Genomic DNA, 25,198 nt, shown 5'->3' on the forward strand with positions numbered 1-25,198 from the left:
GGCAACAAACACAGTTTTAATTAACACAGACATTAATAAAGCAGCTACTGAGTGCCAGACATTGTCCTGGATGCTTTGCGTACATTATCTCGTCTAATACTTAAAATAACTCTATGAAGTAAGTACTACCTTTTCATTATATTTAATAACTGAGATTAAAATAAGATTCCGAGATTGAGGCACACATGCAGTGATACATTAACTAGTGAGGTGGAATATGATCTTAACTCAGTTGACTCCAAACTACCAACTTCTTCTACATCCTCTGACTCCACTTCTTACAGAACTTCCAAGGCTGAATAATGGCCCTAAGAGCTCATACACAACTGCTTGAACTTCAAGGAAGTAATCATATTGGTGATAATTTGTATTAGGATACTCATACAAGAAGATACCTTTCCAGCTAAAAAGAAAAAGACAGGGCAAGTTCCACACCCATCCAGAAGTTGGCTCAGTACAAGTCAATATATTTTGCCTTAAAAACGCTTTTATAATGTTTCAATGTGTCAGACACTGTTATTAGCACATAACAAATATTTACTCATTTAAGTGGCCCAACAAATTTAGGAGATAGGTACTATCATGTCTGTTTTTACAGATGAAGAAAAAATGGCACAGAGAGTTTTAAAAATTTCCCAGGTCACATTCAAACAGAGGAAATTTGACTCCAGAGCCTTCTCTTAACCAGTGCACCCTACTATCTTCCCTAAACAAATATCTTCCTTCATTTCAACAGTTCATATTCTGGTTGCCTGCTCCATTGACCTCAGATTCATAATAAAATGACCTTTAGACCACTCACAAAGGACTTGTCATAAGAAAATCAGGCCCACAAATGGCTCAGCCCCAAGAACATGGAGGCACAGGGCAAATGTAGATTAGAAAACCAAGAGACAGAGGTTCAGTAATGGCCAAAGAGGTTGGAAACCATTCCAGTCCCCGAGAGCTTCTAAAACGACAGTCAGCTTTCAGAATATTCTTCACAACAGGAAAATGTAGTGTACTATTCCTTCTAAAGCTCACAAAAGATTACATTAATTAATATTTCTATTGTACTTTCAGATACTCCAGTAAGAATGAATGTTCACAATAACTAACATCTATTAAGCATTCAATGGCCCTAAGAGTTTTACAAGGATTATTTATTTGATCTTGATAATGTCTTTATCATTACTCTTGAATTGAATCCTCAAGACGTTGTGTTTTGTGAAATTCACACTATGGGTGGAAAAGTTAAGTTTTATCTCAGGACTGTCTCACTCAAATAGTATGCTGTAAAATTTCTAATCATATCATATCATATCATGATTAAAATAATCATAATAATATATCATTCTAATATACTAAATCCTGTCATGCATGTCTCTGAAATGTGCTTACAAAATGATTGAGAAAATCTTCTTCACACGCCCAAACCATGAAAAAAAGGCTCTCAGTGTGAATGACTAGTTAAGATAAAAATAGCAGTGAGTTTTTGCCCAAATAATGTAACAAGAATAAATGGTAGATCTTCTGTTCGAGGGCAAAAGGAGTAAGAATCAGCCCAGATGTGGCAGAAGATTAAAAAGTATAAAAAGAGAATATGGAAAATGCAGACCTAAAACATTCTTATATACGAAGATTTTTTTTTGTAATTGCAAAGACAATGAGTTTGCTTTGCATGATTTATCAAAATGTAAGCACTTTATTATCCCCCAAACTTTAGCTGTGAAGGATACTTCCCAGGAAATGCCTTAATAAGGTGCTGCCAGACGAAGATAGCAGATGAGGACATCACAGGCCTTAGATTCCCCACAGGAATATGGGGAGAAACACTAAACTGACTAAAATAACTTTAAAGGAGCTTGAGAAACTAGCCAAAGATATATAGAAACCAAACAAATTTCCAACCAATAAAAAGCCACATTCAAAATGGTAGGATATTATGGCATGATTATGGCAAAGATTATTACTTGAAGAATCTTACAAACTGAGTACAGTGACTGCATCTAAAGTAGAACTGGGAGTCTCTGATGAGGGATGGGTAAGAAATCGATTCTATACTATTACCATTCTATATGGATTCTATTATTTATATTTAATATATTAATTCACTATTAATGAACTAATTAATAATAAATAAAATTAATAAATAAAATAAATATTCAATTTAATTAATTAAAAATTAAATATTATTGAAAATTAAATTTAATCAATAAAATTGATTCATTGTCTACTACATTGTCAATTTTTATTTAAAAAAGGACAATATGACTAAAAATTTCATGTGTGATGCAAATGAAATTGAAAAACTGGGCTGGTCTATATAACATTAAATATTTTAACTAGAACAACAAATAAAAAGAAGACAAAGGACAAGAATCTGACTTAAAATAAAACTGAGAATGAGAAAAATAAAAATAAATACAGAAATTAATTACTAATTAGCATTACTCTAGATATTTCATTGACTAATTCATGACATATTATTTGTTGACTTCTCACTTTGCATGCATTTCAGATTTCTAGCTACAGGGATAAGCAAGGCATTATAGAGCTTACATTCTATCAAGGACACCCTTACTAATAGCACAAACATATAGTTCATTTTTAATTCTAATTAAAGCACATTCCTGTATACATATATTAATTATATACATATTATTTACATAATTATAGTTCATTCTTTAATTATAATTACCATAAACCCTGTGGAGAAAAAAAAAGTTTGCATCAGATTTAAGAAAATTCCTGCATACCAAGGAGACTGTTCTCAATGTTAAATAACTCCTCATGGTAAATGGTAAACTTATTTATTATCAGGTATAACTTCTTCTCCAGAGCTTCTTCATAGTACTTGTCATCTCTGAATTTCTCAGAGTGTAGATTAGTGGATTGAGCATGGGAGTTATGATTGTATAAAACACACTCAGTAACTTGTCAAAGGGGAAGGTCTCTGCAGGTCTTGCATACATGAAAATACAGGGAACAAAGAAGAAGACAACCACAGTGATGTGGGAACCACAGGTCTGGAGGGCTTTCCGCCTCCCTTCCTGACTAAGGTTCTTTAGAGAGTGCAAGATGACACCATAAGAGATGAGCAAGAGCAGAAACACAACAGTGCAGATCAGTCCTCCATTGGCCACCACTAAGAGGCCAATGACATATGTGTCAGTACAGATGAGCTTCAATAAGGGGTACATGTCACAGATAAAGTGATCAATGACATTAGGGCCACAGAATGGGAGCCCATAAATAGTACTAAGTTGAATTGCCGAGTGCAGAAGACCTCCACCCCAGGACACTACCAGTAGCACAACACACACCCATTGCCTCATGATAACCAAATAATGCAAGGGCTTACAGATGGCCACATAGCGGTCATAGGCCATCACCAACAGAAGAAAGATCTCTGACCCACCAAAAAAGTGCTCTGTAAAGAGTTGAGTCATACAAGATTGGAAAGATATAGTATTTGTCCCAAAGAACAAGTCTGAAATCAACCTTGGGGTAATGACAGAGGAAAAAGTGGCATCCATAAATGATAAGCTAGCAAGAAAAAAGTACATCGGTGAGTTCAGTGTCTTACTGGCAATTACAGTCACGACAATGAGCATGTTACCCACCATGGTCAAAATGTAGAAAAGCAAGAACATAACAAAAAGGACTTTCTGCTCCTTTGGATTCTGTGTGAGGCCCAAGAGGACAAAGTAAGTCACATTGTTCTTCGGTTCCATCTAGTCTTTACAGATGCTGACTTCATATGCTAGAAGCAGTTTATCTATAAAACAAGGGGAAAGCTTTTAAATGCATTATAAGTTTAATCTTATATTAATTCATTCAATTTTTAAAAACTCTATATTGAGTATGTATTTGTGTCAAACATGTCGTAGACATTGTGACCACCAAGTTGAATAAGACATAGTTCCCTACCCTCAGTGATAGGATGCATAATAAGAGATCAGTCAATTCCAGACCAATGTAATATGTGCTATTATAAAAATATTCGTGCAAAGCTAATAGTCACCGTGTAGGAAGATATCAATCAAACCACAATCAGGGAAAGTTTCTCAGAGGAAGCAATGCTTTAGCTGTTTAAAGGAAAAAGAAAAGAACAAGAGAATATGGGAAGGAAATTCCATGAAAAGATGCACCATTCATAAAATCACAAAAGGGTAGTACTAGAGAACCATTAAGGCAATTTACATATCCAAAGTGAATAGATCAAATTATGAAGGGAAAGTCACTGCCCTCAATTGTCTCAGTTTTCTCTGAAACCTCTTTCTTAGAGTCTTTGGATGGATAATCCAACCTTTCCTGGCCAATAAATGCTGAAGCACTTCAATATTGTGTCTCCAGCCCATACCTCCCCCTAATTTTCAAAGGTGTATTATCAACATCTCCAATTTTGGACATCTCCAATTGGATATCAATTTAGTTTTTATGAAACCAAATTTTTAATTTTCTACAAAAAACATCAATGCTCCTCATCTCATTAAATGCTACCACCTTCCATGTAATAATATAGGCAATAAATCTCAGTGTCCTTTCCTCCTTTACACTTTCATATTAATTTAGTGATACATTTAACAAGTCTTGTTTAGTCTACTTTCTAATATATGACAAATTTTATCATTTCCCAGCACTTATTTTCTTCCTGGCTCAATGAAATAGCCTCCTGCCCAGGCTTTCCACGTTGATTCTGCCCTCCAACAAATTCTCCCAAAGCAGCTGAAATGAACCTTGTAAAATCTTATTGTGATTGTATCACTCCACAGCTCAAAACTCATACAGTGGATTCCAAACACACTTTCACAATTTAATGTATCACCTGTAATATTTATAGTAACAAGAATTGTAATGCCTACTTCAAAGTTGAAGAAAGTGAGACTCAGAACTTCTAATTAATTTTCCCAAGGTCACAGATTTTTAAGTGAGAAAACTTGGTTTAGAATCTGTTCAATTTCTTTCAAAGTGATTTAATTTCTTAGAAAATGAAGACATTCACACAATCATGATTCCTGGTTCCCACTATCTGCTGTTAGTCTTACCTTGTGGTGGCTTGTTCACAATCTGAAGGAAGACTTTTTACGTCATTCACAGGGGCCCTAGAATTCTTCTTTCATCCACTCTGACGGTGGAGGACAAAAAGCTGCATTATAACTTGAAGATATACTTTCCTTCATATGGCTATCTGTCCATTTTCTTCATGGAGTCTTCTGATTATTTAGAAGATTCTTTTTATTTGCACTGTAGATTCTTTAATAGTAATTACATGGTGCACACAGAAAAACAAAAATTTTCATGTTAGGATAATTTATCAAAAAGGCAATAAATTCTATTTTGCATAAGAAGTTAAAAACTAGCCCCTTCCCCAGGGAAATTTTTCTGGAGTAACTTCTTTCCTACTAACTTCAAAAGAGAAAAATACCATTCAATTGTTTAGCCCTTCTTATTCTATGGTGTTGGTATGGCCAACTATTTGACTTGAGACTTTAACAGATATTTTTGTGCTTTTTTTAATGTCATGCATTAAGCCCAACAAAGGACCTCCTGAAGATTTTATATCAGTTCTTAAAAGGATAGCATCTTCTTTCTGACAGGGGCAAAGACCACTGGATATTCTATCCCTTTGAACACATTTATCATTGAGTCCTGGAATTGGAATACATCCAGACTAATTCTTGCTTAATTAAATTCACTGGGATTTTCCACAGAATTTAAAATAACATCTATATGGAAAGATACTAGTAGGCCAAATCACATAATGAAGATTAAAACGATGTAGTATAGAAAAAAATAGCTTTAGAACCATTATAAGACTATTGCAAATCAAGAATAAAATATCAGCCAAGTCATTTTGTTCCAGTGAATATTAAGTTATCAAGTATTTCCCCACTTGCCTTGACAAGTTCTTAATTCCTTTTATTTAATGTTCAATTTATTCTGCTTTCAAGTTTGGTAACCTATGTTAAAAAGTTTTGTCACCAATATAGATGTAATAAGTGATTATTCATCAATTATTAATTATTTTTTTCAAAATTAAGACCACCTATTTTATGCCAGTGTCAACTTAAAAAGCAAATTTGCCTTTTTTACCCTTAAAATGAGTTTCTTTGGGAATAGAGAAAAGAATTGCAATTCAGGATGTGCATGCTATGGCAGGTCACAGGCAAATCCAGAAAACAAAGGAGGGGAGTTGCTTTTATAGATAAAAAGGGGGAGTAGGGAAGGGCTGTTCTAAATGCAAGTCCATTGGGGCAAAGTAACAGTTAGGGAGGCAATGACTTTTCATTGGCTGAGCTATAGCACTTTTTATTGGCTGGGCTGTTGCCAGTGGGGAATGAAAACTTTCCTTCAATAGTAAAGTAGTTTTACTTCCTGTTGAAGATGCAAGCTTAATCTCTTCCTGTTTGATGTAATTGATGATGTATTATAGACCATGAAAGCTCCCTCTACAGGCCTTCCTGACTCCAATTTAGATAAGGTTTCTCTGGTTAACTTCCACACCAGGAACTGTGCTATGAGTGAGGACACAGCAATTAATAAAAAAGGGAAAAAAATCACGTAAAAGTTCCTTCCTTCTCAGACCTTATATTCTTGTAATAGAGTCAGTCAATAAATAAGGGTGCAGTTTAATAAAGTAAAGATAATTTTATTCAGTGCTTATAAGACAGCAAACATGGTACTGTGACAGAAGATAAGAGGGAGAATTCTACTACAGGTAAGATTATCAGAGGTCTTTTTTTAAAGGTGATGTTTAAGCCAAGACCCAAGTGATAGGAAGTTGCTACCATTGGAAGCACTGCTACATGTAGTAATACCAACTTAAATTAATTAATTAAGTAAAATATTTCACCTAAGAGATGACATGATCTATATGTAGAAAACTAACACTTTCACAGGAATTTTTATTGCAGGACTATGTTGAAAAGGAGTGATGAGAGTGGTAACTCTTGTCTTGTTCCTGATTTTAGTGGGAAAGCTTTCAAACTTTCACTGTTGACTATAATGTTAATTGTGGATTTGTCCTATATAGCCTTTATTATGTTGAGGTACATTTCTTCTATATCCAATTTGTTGAGAGCTTTTTATCATAAAAAAGTTTTGAATTTCCACACTATCCATGAAAACCCAAAAGGAAAATTAAGGAGACAATTTCATTTACAACAGCATCAAAAAGATAAAATACTTAAGAAAAAACTCAACCAAGGGAGCAAAAATATGGCACACTGAAAACTACAAAATGTTGCTGAAAGATATTACAGAAGAGAAAAAATAAATGGAAAGACATTCATGGACTGGAAGATTTAATATTATTAACAGGTCAATATTACCTAAAGTGATCAATAGACTCAATGCAATTCCTATTAAATCCCGAAAGTGTGTTTTTCAGAAATAGACAAATCCATCCAAAAATTCATTTGGAATCTCAAGGGACACCCAATAGCCAAAACAATCTTGAAAAAGAAGAACAGAATTAGAAATCTCATACTTCCTGATTCTAAAACTACTATGAAGATATGTTAATTAAAACAGTGTGGTATTGGCATAAAGACAGGCATACAGACTAATGGAATAAAATACAGATCCTGGAAAGAAACATTTGTGTGTGTTTTCAAATGACTTTTGATGTGGGAGCCAAGAGCATTCAATGGGGAAAGACAACCTGTTCAAAAAAATGTGCTGTGAAAACTGGATATTTAAAAACAAAGGAATGAAACTGAACCCTTAACTTACGTGAAATGCAATAATTAACTCAAAATGGATCAAGGACCTAAAATATTAGCTAAAACTAGAAAAATTTTAGAAGAAAACATAAAAGAAAAGGATCATAATGTTGGATTTGGCAATAATTTCTTTGACACAAAATGCACAAGCCAGGAAAGAAGAAATAAATGAATTGTACTTCTTCACAATTAGGAAATTTTATGCATCAAATGGCACTATAACAGAATGAAAAGGCAACACACAGATTTGGAAAAATGATTTGCAAACAATAAATGATAAGGTATTAAAATGTAGAATATATGAAGAACTTTTGTGTCTCAACAACAAAAACAACATTGAAAATGAACAAAGGATTTGGATAGACATTCCTCAAAAGAAGATATATAAATGACCAGGAAAAACATGAAAAGATGAACAATGTTAATTTTTATTAGAGTAATGCAGATCAAAATTGTGATCATATACCATTTCACACCCATTAGGATAGCTATTATTTAAAAAAAAAAAAAGAAAATGACACATGCAGCAGATAATCTAGAGAAATTGAAATAATTGTGCACTGCTGATCGGAATGTAAAATGATGTATCTTCTATGGAAAATGTCATGGTACTTCCTCAAAACTTAAACAAAGAATTATCAAGTGATTCAGCAGTTCTACTTTTCGGTGTATTTCCAAAATAATGGAAAGCAGGGACTCAAACACCCTGCTCTTTCTATACTCATTTTCATGGCAGTATTATTTACAATAGCCAGAAAGTAGAAGCAACCCAAGTGTCTACTGGTAGATAAATTTATAAACAAAATGAGGCATATGCCTATAATGGAATATTATTCAGCCTTGAAAAGGAAAGAAATCCTAATACATACTAAAACATAGATTAACATACAATGCCTTACCTTAAGTGAAGTAGGGCAGTCACAAAAGGACGAAGATTGTATTATTGCACTTACATCAGGTTCTTAGTCAAATTCATAGACAGAAAGCAGAATGTGGGTTGTCTGGAGCTCAGGAGAGGGGAAAGGTGATTACTGTTACACAGTTGTGGAGTTTCAGTTTGGGAAAATGAAAAAGTTCCAGAGAAAAATGGTGATGACATTGGCATAACAATGTGAATTAATTTAATATCACTGAACAGTACACTTAAAAATGGTTAAAATTGTAAATATTGTTAAATATATTGTAGCAATTTAAAAACTAAATTTGAAAACTAAAGTGACTTCATTAATAGCTCATAATGTGAACTTAAATTATGGCACAATAGCTCCAAGTGTATGCAAAGATCATTTGGTGCAAATACACCTGATTACTTTGTTTAAAAGCTAGATAAATCAGTCCAACAACAAAACTACTAAATTAAAATCTGTGTTGCTGTGTCCTGAGACTCTGCATTTTACAAGACTGTTAACTAATTTCGATAGTATATTAAAGTTTGACAACCAGTTGGGCAAAACATAAATCTAAATCGATAATTTTCTAATGATAAATAAATTTCTGCCTGGACTGTTCCTCAGAGTGCCTATAGGTCAACATGAACATACTTTTGACAAATAGTGTTCAGTTTGCCCTCAACCACAGAAATTATATTCTTTTTTCTTCTCTATTTAAAGGATAAAGTCATTTTATATTGTTATGATTATTTCTCAAAGTCATTTTTTTACTCTAGAAATTACTTATACCTTTTTACCTCTAAATTTCTGAGTGTGTAGATTTAAGTTTGACAAGGAAGTTATCATACTATAAAACACAGCCATTGCTTTATCAATGAAGAAGGCAGTGATTGGGTGCAAATATATTGATACTCAGGTCACAAAATCTAGGATGACCACAATGATGTGAGAAACACCCGTGGAGAGGACAATGCATCTCCCTTCCAAGCTACGTGTCCTCGGGGAGCTCAAGATGACCACACAGGAGATCATCAAGAGGAAAAAAATTAATAGGCAGATGAAATTAATGATGGACGCAACAAAGAGACCAAGGGTATGTGTGTCCATGCAGAGACTTCAACAAAAGATTTAAATCACACATGAATGGTCTATGACATTGGAGCCACAGATGAGCAGTCAGACTGTGAAGAGGATCTGAATGGTTGCAAGGGGATTCAGCATGGGGGTTTTGACTGTACTCATGCCACTCAAAAACAGAAGACACATCCCTGTAACTCATGATGATTTCCTAGTACAGGGGTTTGCAGATGGACACATAGTTGTCATTGGCAACCACCAGGAGAAGAATGATCTCAGCAGCACCAAAAGATGCTGAGCAAAGTCTTGAGTCATGCGCTTCCTGAAAGAGATGGTTTTCCTTACAGCAAACGTGTCAGTTAACATTTTAGAGCTCATGGATAAAGAACAGTAGGTATCTCTAAGGGATAAGTAACACAGGCAAGAGACGGAAGCACTACCCAAGAGTATAAAAGATAACTTGTTAAATGAAAAGATCTGTACTGTTCTTGGATAACAGTTGTCAATGCTCTAAAGATGTAACTCTTTCTAAATTAATCTTCTTAAATGGAATCTTATTGAAAATAATAACTGCATTTTGTTTTGTGACTGAACTATCTTAAACTTATTTTAACTTAATTGTAAACTTATTTTAATTTTAAACATATTTATTTTATTTAAATTTAACCATATTATTTTATTTTAAACAATTTTGAAACATACATAGGCAAGAATAGGCATAATTCTGGAAAGAATAGTAATGAGGGACTGCTAGTCCTATCACATATCAAAATGTTATATATGAATTCATTGTCTCGTTGTTTCATTGTTTCAATTAGTACATGAATAAGGAGATCAACAAAATGAGTAGAGTCCTGAATTGGATCCAAATACATATGGGGTTTTAAAATAGAATAGGCAAGATTTCAAATCAATGGCAAAGTTAATTGTGGAACTAGAAAAAAATGACTAAAATTTAGAAAACAAAATTCAATCCTTACTTAACTCCTATATTAAAATAAATTCCATATGAATCAAAAGGTTTTATATAAGATAGCACAAAAATTCTTTAAAAATTAAATTCTAAAAGTAGATGAGGAGTATTTTGGTAAGAGTGAAGTGGGGAAAATCCTTTTAAGCAAGATATGAAAACCAAAAATTAAATAAATACAAAATGTAAAGAAAAAATGTTTACATATAGAAGTTTTCGATATAGTATAAAAAAGTTAAAAACATAACATAACTAGAAAAATAGTAATTACATATATGATAGTAAGGGGATCATTACGAATAAAAATCAGTATAGATGAGCCAGCCCTCATAGCCAGGTTCACTTCCCATTTGTGGAACCATACCACCTGTCTGTCAGTTGCCACACTGTGGCAGTGGTTCACAAAGAGGAACTAGAAAGACTTAAAACTAGCATATACAACCATGTACTGAGGCTTTGGGGAGGAAGAAAAAAAACGGGGAAGATTGGCAAGAGATGTTAGTTTAGGGTTAATGTTTCCCTGAAAAAAAAATAGCAATACGGAAAAGATCAACAATGGAATGAAACAGATAAAAGACATTAATAGATCATTTAGAGAAAAGGAAACACAAATCATATGAAACATGTGAAAGATGCTCAAACTCAATTATATCAACAAGATTTTGATGAAAGTATAAAAAAATAAAATAACTTTAATCAGATTGTCATATGCCATAAATATTTATCAGGAACTGGCTGTTAAGAATGTGGACAGAAATATTGTCACAGATGGTGGGCAGGAATGCAGCTGTCAGTACAACCTCAAGGATGGCAGTTTGGCAATAACTATGAATAGCAACATTTTATATAAATGTGCTATCTAATTATTGATTCAAATATGTATATAACAGTTTCACTTCTAGGAACTCATACTTGCACATATTCAAAAACGTATATTTATTGCAAAATCATTTATCATAGAAAAAGATAAGGACCAACATGAAGAGGAATGAATACATTAATTTTAGTACATATTTATAAGGCAGGATGATACAGTATGAGGAAAACTAAGAGTTAGATCTATATGGACTGCTATGGAAATATCTTCAAGATGGTGCATAGTAAAAGCATACATTTACATACACAGGAAATATATAAATATGTTTAAATACATTTGCATTTGCGAAGATTATTACATGATGAAACTTAAGAAACGGTTTAAGTGACTGCCTCTGGGGAAGAGGACTGTAGACTATAGAGATAAATAAGAAGTTTTTTCTATACTTTATCCCATTTTGTATGGTTTTTACTTTTACCATTTGTTATCTATTACACTGCAATTTTTCTTTAAAAAGTAGGTGTTACAATAAAAATTTGATGTGTAGTGTCACTATATTTCTTAGAGAAGAAAATCTGTACAGCATAAAATATTTTAAATACTGTAAAAAACTAACTTAAATGACAAGAATCTAAATAAAAATACTACTAAGTCTCAGAAAAAAGTAAAAAAAGATTAATGCATAAACTGATTAAAATTACTATAACTACATAAAATGTTCCTCACTGACTCATTACATATTAGTGACTCCTTGCTATACAGGCATTACATCTTTCTAGGTGAAGTGATTTACAAGACAGTATAGACCTTACGTTCTAGCAGGGAGAAAAATTTTTATTATTAAAATCACTTAGTTCACGTTTTAATGATAATTATGATAAATTATTTGAAGAAAGAAAAGTCAGCATCAGGTTTAAGAAGACTTCTGCCATCCAAGGAAATGGACGCTAATGTCAAAAGACTCTCTTCATTGTGGATTGATGTGCTTATTTACTAAAAGATATGACATTTCTTCTCCTGAGCTTTTTCATAGCATTTGTCATCTCTGAATTTCTCAGAATACAAATTAACGGGTTCAGCATGGGAGTTTTGACTGTATAAAACACACTCAATGATTTTTCAATGGGGAAGGTCTTAGCAGGTCTCACATACATGAAAATACAAATAAGAAAGAAGAAGACAACCACAGTGATGTGGGAACCACAGGTCTGGAGGGCTTTCTGACTACCTTCCTGGGTAGGGTTCTTTAGAGAGTGAAAGATGACACCATAAGAGATGAGTAAGAGCAAAAGCACAACAGTGCAGATCAGTCCTCCATTGGCCACCACTAAGATGCCATGACATAGGTGTCAGTAGAGATCAGTTTCCATAAGGGTACATGTCACAGATAAAGTGATCAATGACATTGGAGCTACAGAATGGGAGCCCATAAGTAGTTACTGAGTGCAGAAAACCCCCATCACAGGACACTATGGGTAACACAACACACACCCATTGCCTCCTGATAACCAAGTAATGCAAAGGCTTACAGACGGACACATAATGGTCATAGGCCATCACGAACAGAAGATCCCTGATCCACCAGAAAAGTGCTTTGTAAAGAGCTAAGTCATAGAAGATTGGAAGGATATGGCATTTTCCCCAAAGAACAAGTTTGAAATAAGTTTGGGAGAAAGGGCTGAGGAATAAATGACATCCATAAACGATAAGCTAGTAAGCAAAAAGTACATTGGTTCCCAGTGTCTTACTGGGAATTACAGTCACAACAATGAGCATGTTGTCCACCATGGTCAATGTATAGAAGAGGAAGAACATAACAAAAAAGACTTTCTGCTCCTTTCGATTCTGTGTGAGGCCCAAGAACACAAAGTAAATCATACTGTTCCTTGCTTCCATCTAGTCTTTATAGATGCTGACTTCAGATATTAGAAGCAGTTTACCTATAAAACAAGGAAAAGTATCTTAAACATATTATAAGCTTAATCTTTATTTATTTATTCATTCAATCAAAAATGCCTATGGGGCATCTGTGTCAAAATAGAGAGTGGGATTATCAAGTGGATTAAGATATGATTCCCTACTCAGTGATTTAATATATAATCATAGGATCGGACAATAAAAGATCAATGTAATAAGCATCATATATTCTTGTGCTGTGGAATATTTAAATCAAACTAAGAACTGAGAATTTATCTCAAAGGAAGCAATACTTCAGCTGAGCATTAAAGGTGACATGAAAGAACAAGAGAGGATCAGAAAGGAATTCCATAAAAAGATGCACCATGGATGAAGTCACAAAACTGTGACTCACTTTAGAGAATTTACATATTCAGAGTCCATAGAACAAATTATGAATGGAAGGCTATAAACCAAAGGTCACTGCATTAGTTGGTAGGGCTGCCACTTTAGAACAATGATCACCTTTCCTCCAGTTTCCAATAGCATGTTCCTTATTTTCATTTGAGACCCCAACCAGAAGCACCTTCACATTTATATTTCTTGCAGCATTTGTTTATGATGATACACGTATCTTCTATGATGATAGAGGCCTTCTATCTGCCTACAGTGCTTCTCATTCCTTTCTGAGCTCTCATCAGAATCATCATTCGATATCCATATTTCTACCAACAATCTCTTCAAGGTAGTCTAGGCTTTTTCTAACAGTCAGCCCTAAACTCTTCCAGCATCTACGTCACCCAATCCCAAAGCCATGTCCACATTTTATGACATTTATTACAGCACTCACCCCACCTCTCAGTATCAAAAGCTGTATTAGTTTGCTAGAGTTGCCATAAGTATTTAGCACAAACTGGGTGGCTTAAAGAACAGAAATTTGTCATATCACAGTTCTGAAATTAAAAATCTAGATGCTCACCGTGTTGATTCTTTCTGAAGACTGTGAGGGAAGGAGCTGCTGCCTGTAGGTGACTGTATTTATGCTCACATTGTGTTCTCACTCTAAGCATGTCAGCATCTTTTAATAAGAACACAAGTCACTTTGGATTAGTGTTCCCCTAATGATCTTATTTTAATGTGATTACTTCTGTAAACAACCTACCCCCAAATAAGATCACATTCTGACATACTGAAGGTTATAACTTCAACATATGAATTTTGGGAGGATAAAATGGAACCATAATTGTGTCACCTGATGTAGCATATGACCCATAACAGTCACTATCCCAGATATTCTACCAACTCACTGAAGCCTCCTTCTTAGTGTCTTTACTTGCATCTTCCTCTTTTTCCTGAACTACAAATGCTAAAGCACTCTAAAGTTGTGTGCCTTCTGCCCCCTCTCTCCCCTAATTTCAACTACCTAATTGACATCTCTATTTGATGTCAATTCCGTGTTTTTTAAAACTAAATATTCAATTTTCCACAAATATTCAATCTTCCCTCTTAGGTATTCCCTATATAGTTAAATGGCACCACTTTACATGTTATTGTTCAGACCAAATATCTGACAGTGTCCTTCACTCTTTTATTCCTCTTACATTACTTAATGATACTTTTTGTTGACTCCCCATTTTAAGTATACTGCAAAATTGATCATTACCATTACACTCATTACCTCTCTGGTCTACTGCAGTAGCCTCCTGCAAGGTTTCTTTGCTTTAATTTTGGCCTCGAATAATCTGTTTTCCTGAAGCAGCCCAAATGATCTTATCACTACCCTGATCAAATCCCTACGGTGGATTCCTATCACATACTCAATAAAATCCAATCTCTCTACCTCGGTCTCCAAGACCCCAGATGACTTGGAAGGAGACTGCTTCCCCAAATTTGCATCTTACGATTCTCTATGTTCATTCTGCTCAAGACTTTACACTCTTCCTCAAATATCCAAAATGCATGTCCATCTCCTTAGTCCCATCTACTTTTCGTAGATGCTAATTTCAGATATCAGAAACAGTTTACCTCTAAAATAATGGGAAATATCATATAAAGGTGCACTGTAAATTTAATCTTTACATATTTATTCAACTGACAAATGTTTATAGAATACTTGCACCCTGTCCTGCCTTTCAGATAAGGTAGACTCCAAGCATCACAGTGTCCACTTACTCATTGAGAATCAAGGTCTAAGTCAGGGGTCATATCATCAGAAGACAGAAATGGTGGTGGTGACTGGGGAATCACCATTTCACCATCAGTCTCCTACTTTTCCAGTAAGTATACCTCTTGAAATTATAAGATGCTTCTGACCTCATTTTAAATTTAAATCTACTCATGACAAGTATAAAAATCCTGAGCAGTAACTTTCTAAATTTGTTCTACTTTTTTCCCAATGATACTGAGCTTCTCTTCAGGAAGTCTCCATTTGGCTAGTTGACTATTACATTTGATTATAAATTTCTCTCTCTTGCTAAAGAAACTTAATTTACATGCCCTGAAAACCAAAGAGTCTTATTGTGCTGGGTTTTTAAAATAAACCATATGATTGAAATTCATGCAAAAACAGTTATATTTTACTCAAAGTGTGTATATCATGCATGTTTCAGAATATATATGCATATGCATACATATATATCATTCTAATTATTTTATCATATTTAACCTTTACAGTAACATGTATTGTTATCCCAATTTTATAGGTGAAAAACTGTCAGAATATAGAGTTAATTTTTCCAAAGTTAAATATTTTTAAATGACCAAATTTGAATTGGAATCTACATTGACCAAGCTCAAAGTCCCTATTTAGCCAGGAAGCTTTTTAATTTTTCAATTCTTATAAACTCCAGTGATATAATTTCCTACACAATAAAGAAATTCACAAAACTGCAAAGCCAGGTTTCCACCATGAACTATTAAAGTCCCACATTTTGAAACTTGTTCACAATTCGAAGGAGGACTCAACTTCACTCACATGGAGCTGGAAATTGCTTTCCATTCACTCTTATTACAGAGGTCAAAGGCTGCATTATTCCTTGAAAATATATTTGATATCCTATGGGTTTGTCCATCCATTTTCCTCATGGAGTCTTCTAAATACTTCAGAAAATTCTAACTTGCATTCTAGTTCTATTTCAAAGGAATTCCATGGTGAAAATAGAAAAATAAAAATGTTCTATGTTAGGATAATTTAACTAATATGCAAATAAATTGCATGTCTACACAAAAAAGATAGCAACTAGCCATTTTTACCAAGAAAAAAATTTTAAGTAACTTCTTTTCTAGTGACATCAGTAAAGAATAACTACCACTCAGATGTTCAGTCCATCTCACTCTAGTCGGTTCATATGGCTAAAGAATTGGACTCGAGATTTGGAGAGGGCATTCGTGCGCCTTTTCATCTCATGCTGTAAGCCTAATAAAGCATCACCTGAGGCAACTGTAGCAGTTCTTCAGAGGGTAACATTTTCTGCCAAATAGGGGAAAATATCACTGAAGATTGTATACCTTCTAACTACGTTAACCATAGAGTCCTGCATTTGGAAGGTGTGAAGACTGACTGTTGCTTAAGTAAACCCACTGGGATTTTCTAGAAAATTTTAAAAGAGCAACTGTATTAAAAAAACAAAACAAAACAAAAACAAGGGCCAGACCATGGCCCAGTGGTTAAGTTTGTGGGCTCCACTTCAGCAGGCTGGGGTTTGCCAATTTGGATCCTGGGTATGGACGGAGTACCACTCATCAAGCCATGCTGAGGAGGTGTCCCACATACAGGAAATAGAAGAACCTACAACTAGGATATACGCTATGTACTGGGGGGCTTTGGGAGAAAAATTAAAATCAGAGGGAGATTGGCAATAGATGATTGGCAATAGATGTTAGCTCAAGGCCAATCTTCAAAAAAGAGCTTCCAAAAAAATTTTTTGAAAATAAACAGTGAAGGCACTGCATTAGTTCTCAAATATGAAAAAAAAGACCTGTTAGACCAATCACATAATTAGGGTAAGGAAGATGTAACAAGGAGAAAAAATAGCCTCAGAATCATTATGGAACTATTGCTAGTCAAGAATAAAATATTGGTTCAGTCATTTTGTTCCAATGAAGATAAATTTGTCCCTTGTTTCCCCACCTTGTTGTAGGAAGATTTTCTTTCCTTTTATCTAATACTCAATTTTTTCTGCCTATAAACGTGGGATTGTGTATATCAAAATTTACTCTCCAATTTAGGTGTAACAACTTTAGAGTAATTATAACCTGTGATCATTGTTAATAAGACACCAAACAGGGTACTTGGTAATAAAAAAGGAGAAGATACCATGTTGGATAATGCAATCAGAGAAGACTCTTTAAAAGGTGATACTTAAGCTGAATTCCAAATGATGAGAAGTCATTACTATGGGAAGCACTGTTGTATGCATTAAGATCCAACATTGAAAAGAACTTGGCAAGGTCAAGAAAATGAAATATCATTGTTTTTAAAGGGGAATAGGAAATGGACAGGATAGTACAAACTGAGGTTGAAGAAATGGACGGGAACCAAATCCTGCTGGGAAGTACAGATTTGGTAAGGAATTTGGTTTGCATTTACAGTCAGTTTCTCTCTGTGTCTTTACATGGTGCAATGGCAGAATCTCTTTTAAAATGAGTTAGAGGGACTTCCAGTTTCTGGCCCAGCATATCAGGAGCTTTGAAGTCACAGCTTCATCCTGAGAATTAGAAAGCTGAATGAAGTGAAAAATCAACAAATCTTACATCTGTCAGGGGTGTGAGGTCACAAGACAAACCACTGGCCCCCAAAATGGAGAGTGACATTCAGGTAGCTACAGAGAATCGCAAATTACCCAAAAGCAGAAACCACAGCAGCAATCAATGCTGGGGTAGGAAATCGGAGCTGTAATTGATGAACCGCTGGAGGCTCAAAACAGACAAGGCAGAAAGATACAAACTCCAAGTCAACTAAGTCATCAGGGGCCCTGACGTTTTGTAAGTTTTACCTCCAGATAATCTACCAGGTTCTCACAGTGAATATTGGGGAAAATACCATCCACCAGGAAGAGAAGGGAACCATTTAAAAATACACCAGAGCATTCTGTTGTTAACAAAGCCTGCCATCAGGAGAAACTATTTTACCAGAGCCTACCAAGCTGGAGTCTTTTCAGAAGGCTCTGGGGGAACGGAAATGCACAACTCCAGCCCCCACCAGCCATCCTATCCCACCTAAGATGGGGAGGACTGAGAAGCACAGGTGAAGTTCACACTCCAGAATTCTATGAGACATTTAAGGTATTGTCCACAATCTTTTCTAGAAAATAGCAACACAGTGAATACTCCTTAACTCATTCTATGTGGTCAGCATTACCCTAATACTAAAATCAGGCAACACATCACAAGAAAAGAAAACTATGGAGCAATATCTCTAAGGAACATAGGTGCAAAAAACCTCTACAAAGTATTAGCAATAGAATCCAACAATGTATAAAAAGAATTACACATCTCAACCAACCATAATGAAATATCATGTCACATCCACTAGGAATGCTATGTGAACAAAACAACAGATAACAAGTGTTGCCAAGGATGTAGAAAAATTGGAAGCCTTGAACACTGTTGATGAGAATGTAAATTGGTGCAGTCACTATGGAAAACAGTATGTAGGTCCCTAAAAAAATAGAAATGGCCATATGATCCAGTAATCCCACTTCTGGGTATATATCCAGAGGAATTGAAATCAAGATTTTGAAGATATATCTGCATTCCCATGTTCATTGTGGCATTATTCACAATAGCCAAGAAATGGAAGCAACCTAAAAGTCAATCAACAAATGAATGGATAAAGAAAATGACATATATACATCCTATGAAATACTATTTATTCAGCCTTTAAAAGAAGGAAATCCTGACATTTGCAACAACATTGATAATCCTTGAGAGAAGTATGCTAAGTGAAATAAGCCAGACACAAAAAAATACTACATGATACCACTTATATGATGAATCTGAAATAGTCAAACTCATAGAAGCAGAGAGTGGAATGTTGATTCCCAGCAGCTGGCCAGGAAGATGGGGAAATTAGGAGGTTTTATTCAAAGGGTGCAAAGTTTTGGTTATCCAAGACTGATCAGCCCTAGAAACCTACTTTATAGTACATTGTCTACAGTTAGCAATATTGTTTTGTACACCTTGAAATTTTCTAAGGAAGTGGGTCTTACGTTAAGCATTCATATCACAAAAAATAATAACAATAAAGATGGCAGGAGGAAACTTTTGGAGGTGTTGGATAGGTTTATGGCATAGATTGTGGTGATGTTTTCATGGATGTGTACTTATCTCCAAATTCATCAAGTTGTAGACATTAAATATGTACAGCCTTTTGTTTGTCAATCATACCCCAATAAAGTGGTTTAAAAACACCTAAAAACTCAGTTTAAAAAAATGGGCAAAACCTAAGCAGATGCCTCACAATGAAGTTATAAAGATAGCAAGTGAACACATTAAAACATGTTCAATGTCATATATAGTTATGAAAATGCAAATTAAAACAACAGGGAGATACTACTGCATGCTTATTAGAATGACCAAAATTCAAAACACTGACAACATTAACTGCTGGTGAGGATGTGAGCAATAAGGACCCTCATTCGCTTCTGGTGGGAATGGAAAATGGTATGGCCACTTTGAAAGACAGTTTGGAAATTTCTTACAAAACCAGATACACTCCTATCATACAACCCAGCAATCACACTTATTGGGATTTACCCAAATGAACTGAAAAGTTATGTCCAAGCAAAACATTCACATTGATGTTTATAGCAGTTTTATGTATAATTGCTAAAACAAACAATCAACGTCTTCTTTAATAAGAGAATGGATAAACACCAGACAATGAAATACTACTCAGCACTAAAAATAAATGAGCTGTCAAGCTATGAAAGATATGGAGGACACTTAAATGCATATTACTAAGTAAAAGAAGTGAAACTGAGAGGCCAGATGCTGCATAATTCCAAAAATATGACATTTTGGGAGACAGTGAAAACATCAGGAGTTGGGAGGATGAGAGGGATGAATAGGCAGAGTACACAGGATTTCTAGGGCGGTGACATTATTCTGTATGCTACTACAACAGTGGATTCATGTTATTATTCATGCATCCAAGCTCTTAGAAGATACAACATCAAGAGTGAACCCTAGTGTAAACTATGGACTTTGGGCAATAATGATGTGTCGATGTAAGTTCACCAACTGTAACAAATGTATCATCATGGTGTGTGATGTCAAGAGTAGGAAACGAGATATATGGGAACTCTGTAGACTTTCTGCTCAGTTTTGCTGTGAACTTAGAACTACTTTAAAAATTAAAGTTTTCAATGACAAGTGAACAGGAAAAGGAAGTACACAACTGCATATGCATAAGCTAGATGACCCAGAAGCCTGTCTTTGGAGCCCAGGGTCAGGCAGAAAGAAATATGAGGCAAGATGGAATGAGCTGGCTTGAAACTTTAAAGACAAACTCTGATCTGACCTATTTGACCATAGCTGTGCATTTCAAACAGGATTCCAAATATGTTGGAGAAAGGTGACCAGGGTTAGGCTTCTTACAATTGTCTAACATTGAAGAAGTTATTTTAAACACCGCTAAGCATCAAGGTTTGTTTGTTTGATTTTCAGTAAAAAGAAATGAATAATACCCACTCTAGAAGCTATAATGATTGAAAAACATAATGCATGGAAAATGCTTAACAAAATGCCTGAAACACAGTAGGGTACCGTCATTTTTTTTTAAGGTGAGACTCAGTAAAGTAAGACAACAATTTGTTTTTAACTAAGGAAAGCTTCTATCTAATGAACATCTCACAATTAAGGTAGAAGAGCTACTTGAGAAGTGCTACCAAATCATAGGCTAGACTACACTAGTTCCAGCAGGTTAAAGACTGTTCTAAGTCCTTTCTATTTCTACTTCAGGACTAACCACAATTACTACACAGCAGGTATTCAGTAAAAATAAGTGAGTATATGAATAACTCTCTATGGTGTCAATAAATTTCCTGCTCTCCAGCTTCCTCAGTCCTTTAGTTCTGCTAGTCTTCATACGTGTAAGGTAGAAACAGGGACACGCTTAATTTTTCTAGGAATAAACAATTATCTATGGGATAAATGAAATCCGTTTTATAAGATCATATCCCCAATGGTAGTGAACACCTGGAGTGTATGGCTGCCCCCTAAATCTCTTAAAAATGTCCTGCACCTGTTGTTAGTTTCCAAAGTATGAACCCACTTTGCCAACATAAAATCCAAAGAACTACATTTCCCTGTGCTCCTGCCGCTTGGGTGCAGATATGTGACTTGAGTTCTGCCAACCAGGAGCATCTGAGCAAACTTCAAATGGAAATAAGTTATCTGAGGCTAAGTAGTTCTGAGAGCCAGAAGGGTTCTGAGGTCAGGGAAGTGGTGTCACCTTTGCAATTTAGCCAGCAGCAGCATGATCTTGGTGTCAGCAGGACAATACTTCCTTTAGAATCCCTGTATTGTCCAGGTGTGCTTCTGAAATGTATTAATTGTAGCTGAACCTAGAATCTGTGACCCAAGTCCTGCCAAAGAGTCTTTAAGCTATTTTATTGCATATCCTAAGTCTCTTCTACTTAAACTAGATAGACATTATTCTCCGTCTTCAGACAAGTAACTTCACATATGCCAAACAGACGTAAAATTCCCCATTTCAATTTATCACCAAGAAAGGAATGTCATCAATCTCAGAAGCATTCTAGTTAACAAATGTCCTTTTTTACAAAAGCAAATATTTTTAAGAAGGTTAGAAAGAGACAATAGTCATTCATTCCATAATTATTGATTAAGTGTTTATTTGAGGCCAAGCTTTCTTCTAAACTGGACATGTGATATTGAACAAAACATACACCCTATACCACTTCTGAAAAAATATCTCCCTGTATTTTAAGTCTTTACATATTCTGCTTGCTATGTTGGTCTCACTTTCATAATAAAATTTTACCCTCACACAAGTCTTGTCAAGGAAATCAGACCCACAATTGGAACATCACTAAGTCCTTAGAGGTACGGGGTCAATGTAGATCAGAGAACAAGAGAGAGAAATTCAGAAATGCCAAGGAGATTGGAGACCATTCCAGGCACAGAAATTCCCACAAGGCCAGTCAGCTCTCATGTTCTCAGCAGGCACAGTGAAATCATGCATAATACTTTCTAAAGTTCAAAAAAAAAATTAGCTTAATATTCTAGGCCATGTAAGTAGTTCTACTACAATTTTAAAATTTCCAGTAATAAAAAGTGTTCATATTAAGTAACATTTCCAAGCATTTGATTGTCTAAGAGCTTATATAGATTGCATATTTGACCTTGAAAATATCTCCATCATTCCCCAATAACTGTAGCTTAAAGAGGTAATGTTTTGCCAAAGTTCACACTATAAAAGGCAAAGTTAAGATTTGAACTCAGGACTGTCTAACTCAAATGCTGTGCTCTCAAGCATTATAATGTATTAAATCTTTTCACTTGTTCCTCAAAAATGTACATAAAACATATGATACATAAAAATCTTCATAAAACAAAGCTCTCAATATGAATGACTAGTTTACAATACAATTACAATAACCATGAGTGTTAGTGCAAATAATATAGCAAAAATAGATGGTAGATCTTTCCTTTTGGAGGAAGAAAGATAAAAACAGAATCAGATAAAATGTGCCAGAAGATTACAAAGTACAGAAAGAGAAATTGGAGAATACCCAAAATTCCTTTTTTCCAAGAATGCTTTATTTTTCTCTTGCAATTGCCTAGGTAACAAGGTTGCATTGTAAGAACTAAGATGTTTCGAGAATTTCATTATCCTCCCAGCTTCTGCTGTGAAGAATTCTTCCCAGAAAATGCCTTAATAAAATAACTCTATTGATAGGCTCAGGATGTGAATGTAATCTATAGGACTCTTGGTCAAACTGCCTGCAAAGATCACCTACTTCAAAAACATCAAGATAATTGTTTAAAAAGCTAAATCTATCAATCAGCAGCTTCGCTAAATCAGAATCTCTAGAGCTTTGTCCTGGGAATCCATGTTTTCACAAGAAATCAAAGAGATTCTGACAGCAACGCAAAGTTTGACAAACAATTGGGTAACACAAAAATGTTAACGGGATATTTTATATTGATGATTTCCTGTCAAGGCCTGTCCTCAGAGTGCCTATCCACAAAAATCAACATAATTTTGACAAATTTGGTCCAGAATGATAGAAATTAGCTTTTTTTAACTCTTCATCATTTAAGGGATAAAGTTATTTTATGTTGTCATGTATATTTTTCTGTTAAAGTCACCTTGTGACTCTGAAGATTCTTCACAGAATTTTCCACTTCTGCACTCCTGAGGTGTAGATTAAAGGATTTAACATGGGAGTTATCATAGTACAAAACACAGCCACAACTTGATGGAAAGTGTGGTCACTGGAGGAAGATACACAAACCTGCAGGACACAAAGTGTAAAATAACCACAGTGGTGTGAGAGACACTGGTGGAGAGGGCTTTGCACCTACCATCCAAACTGTGACAATTCAAAGGGTATATGATGACCATATTGGAGACCAGTAGGAGGAGAAAGTTTAATGAGCAGATGAACCCTCTCTGGGCAGCAATGAAGAGACCAAAGGTATGAGTTTCCAAGAAGATGAATTTCAGCAGTGTTCCTGTCACTCATGATCAATGACATTGGGACCGCAAAAAGGCAGTCAGACTCTGAAAAGAATCCGAATTATTGAATGAATAGAACCTCCATCCTAGGCCACTCCCGTGAGATGGCCACAACTATACAATCTGCTCATGATGGTCTGTGTTACAGAATGTCCCTAAGCTGTCATAGGCCATCCCCATCAGCAGAATGACCTCAGCAGCATCAAAAGATGCTCAGCAAATACTTAAGTCATACACTTCCTGAAAGTGGCAGTTTTTCTGACAGCAAAAGTGTTAGCTAGCATTTTATGGGTCAGGGAAGAAGAAGAGTAGCCACCTATAAAGAATAAGTAACAGAAAGAAAAAATAAAGTACTACTAGGGAGCATAAAAAAGACGTAACTAAATGTAAACATTTACCCTCCTCATGGATAAGAACCCTCAAAATTCTAAAGATATACAATCTTGCTAAATTAATCTTCCTAAATCAAAACACATTGAAAATAGCAACTTTGTTGTGACCTTCCTAGCTTATCATAAGTTTAATTCCATAACATAAGTATGCAGGAATGGACATAATTCTGAAAAAGGAGATTAATGAGGGAGTCCTAGGCTTATTGCATATCACAACGTATTATAGAAGAAATGCAATTATTTCTTGTATTAAATGGCACATGCCAGCAGAGATCAATGGAAAATAATAGACTCCTGAATTGCATCCAAATATATATAGGACTTTAGAAACAATGAAATTGGGATTTCAACTCAGTGGTGAAAATATAATTATGCAACTACAAAATAATTCACTGACAAAACAATAGAACTTAATCCTATTTAACTGATGATATCAAAATAAACATCAAATAGATCAAAAATTTCATATAAAATATAAAACCACAAAAATGCTAAGAAAATATTAACTTCTAAAAAATGTGGGGAAATATTATGGTTAGATTGAAGTGTTGAAAAATTTTTAAGGAAGATACAAAAATCAAAAACCATTTATAAATCTGACTAGGTGAATATTAAAAAATTCTACCGAGTCAAGAAAAAAAAATTCTACATAGCATAAGAAGGTCAAAATCAAATCACGTACAAGAAAAATAAGTACATGAAAGAGATTATTTCCTTAATATATAATTCCTCATAAAAA

At 34.7% G+C, this 25,198-nt stretch overlaps 2 protein-coding genes across 4 annotated transcripts in view; one reads left to right on the top strand and one right to left on the bottom strand.

Annotated features, from left to right (window-relative positions):
• Window positions 1-25,198, top strand: part of LOC103543263 (olfactory receptor 4C46-like) — a 64,790-nt gene that overhangs the window by 11,059 nt on the left and 28,533 nt on the right. The gene's annotated exons all lie outside the window — the stretch shown is intronic.
• The window catches only part of LOC103567504 (olfactory receptor 4A47-like), an 88,915-nt gene continuing 66,380 nt past the window's right edge, over window positions 2,664-25,198 (bottom strand). The window contains exons 2-3 of the mRNA XM_070563904.1: window positions 5,031-5,238; window positions 2,664-3,760 (exon numbers count right to left, since the gene is read on the bottom strand). Of these exons, the coding sequence (XP_070420005.1) occupies window positions 2,799-3,716 (918 nt within the window). The 5' untranslated portion in view covers window positions 3,717-3,760; window positions 5,031-5,238 and the 3' untranslated portion in view covers window positions 2,664-2,798. The remainder of the gene's footprint in view (window positions 3,761-5,030; window positions 5,239-25,198) is intronic.

Source organism: Equus przewalskii, chromosome 11, assembly GCF_037783145.1.
Source record: "Equus przewalskii isolate Varuska chromosome 11, EquPr2, whole genome shotgun sequence".
NCBI classification, from domain to species: Eukaryota; Metazoa; Chordata; class Mammalia; order Perissodactyla; family Equidae; genus Equus; species Equus przewalskii.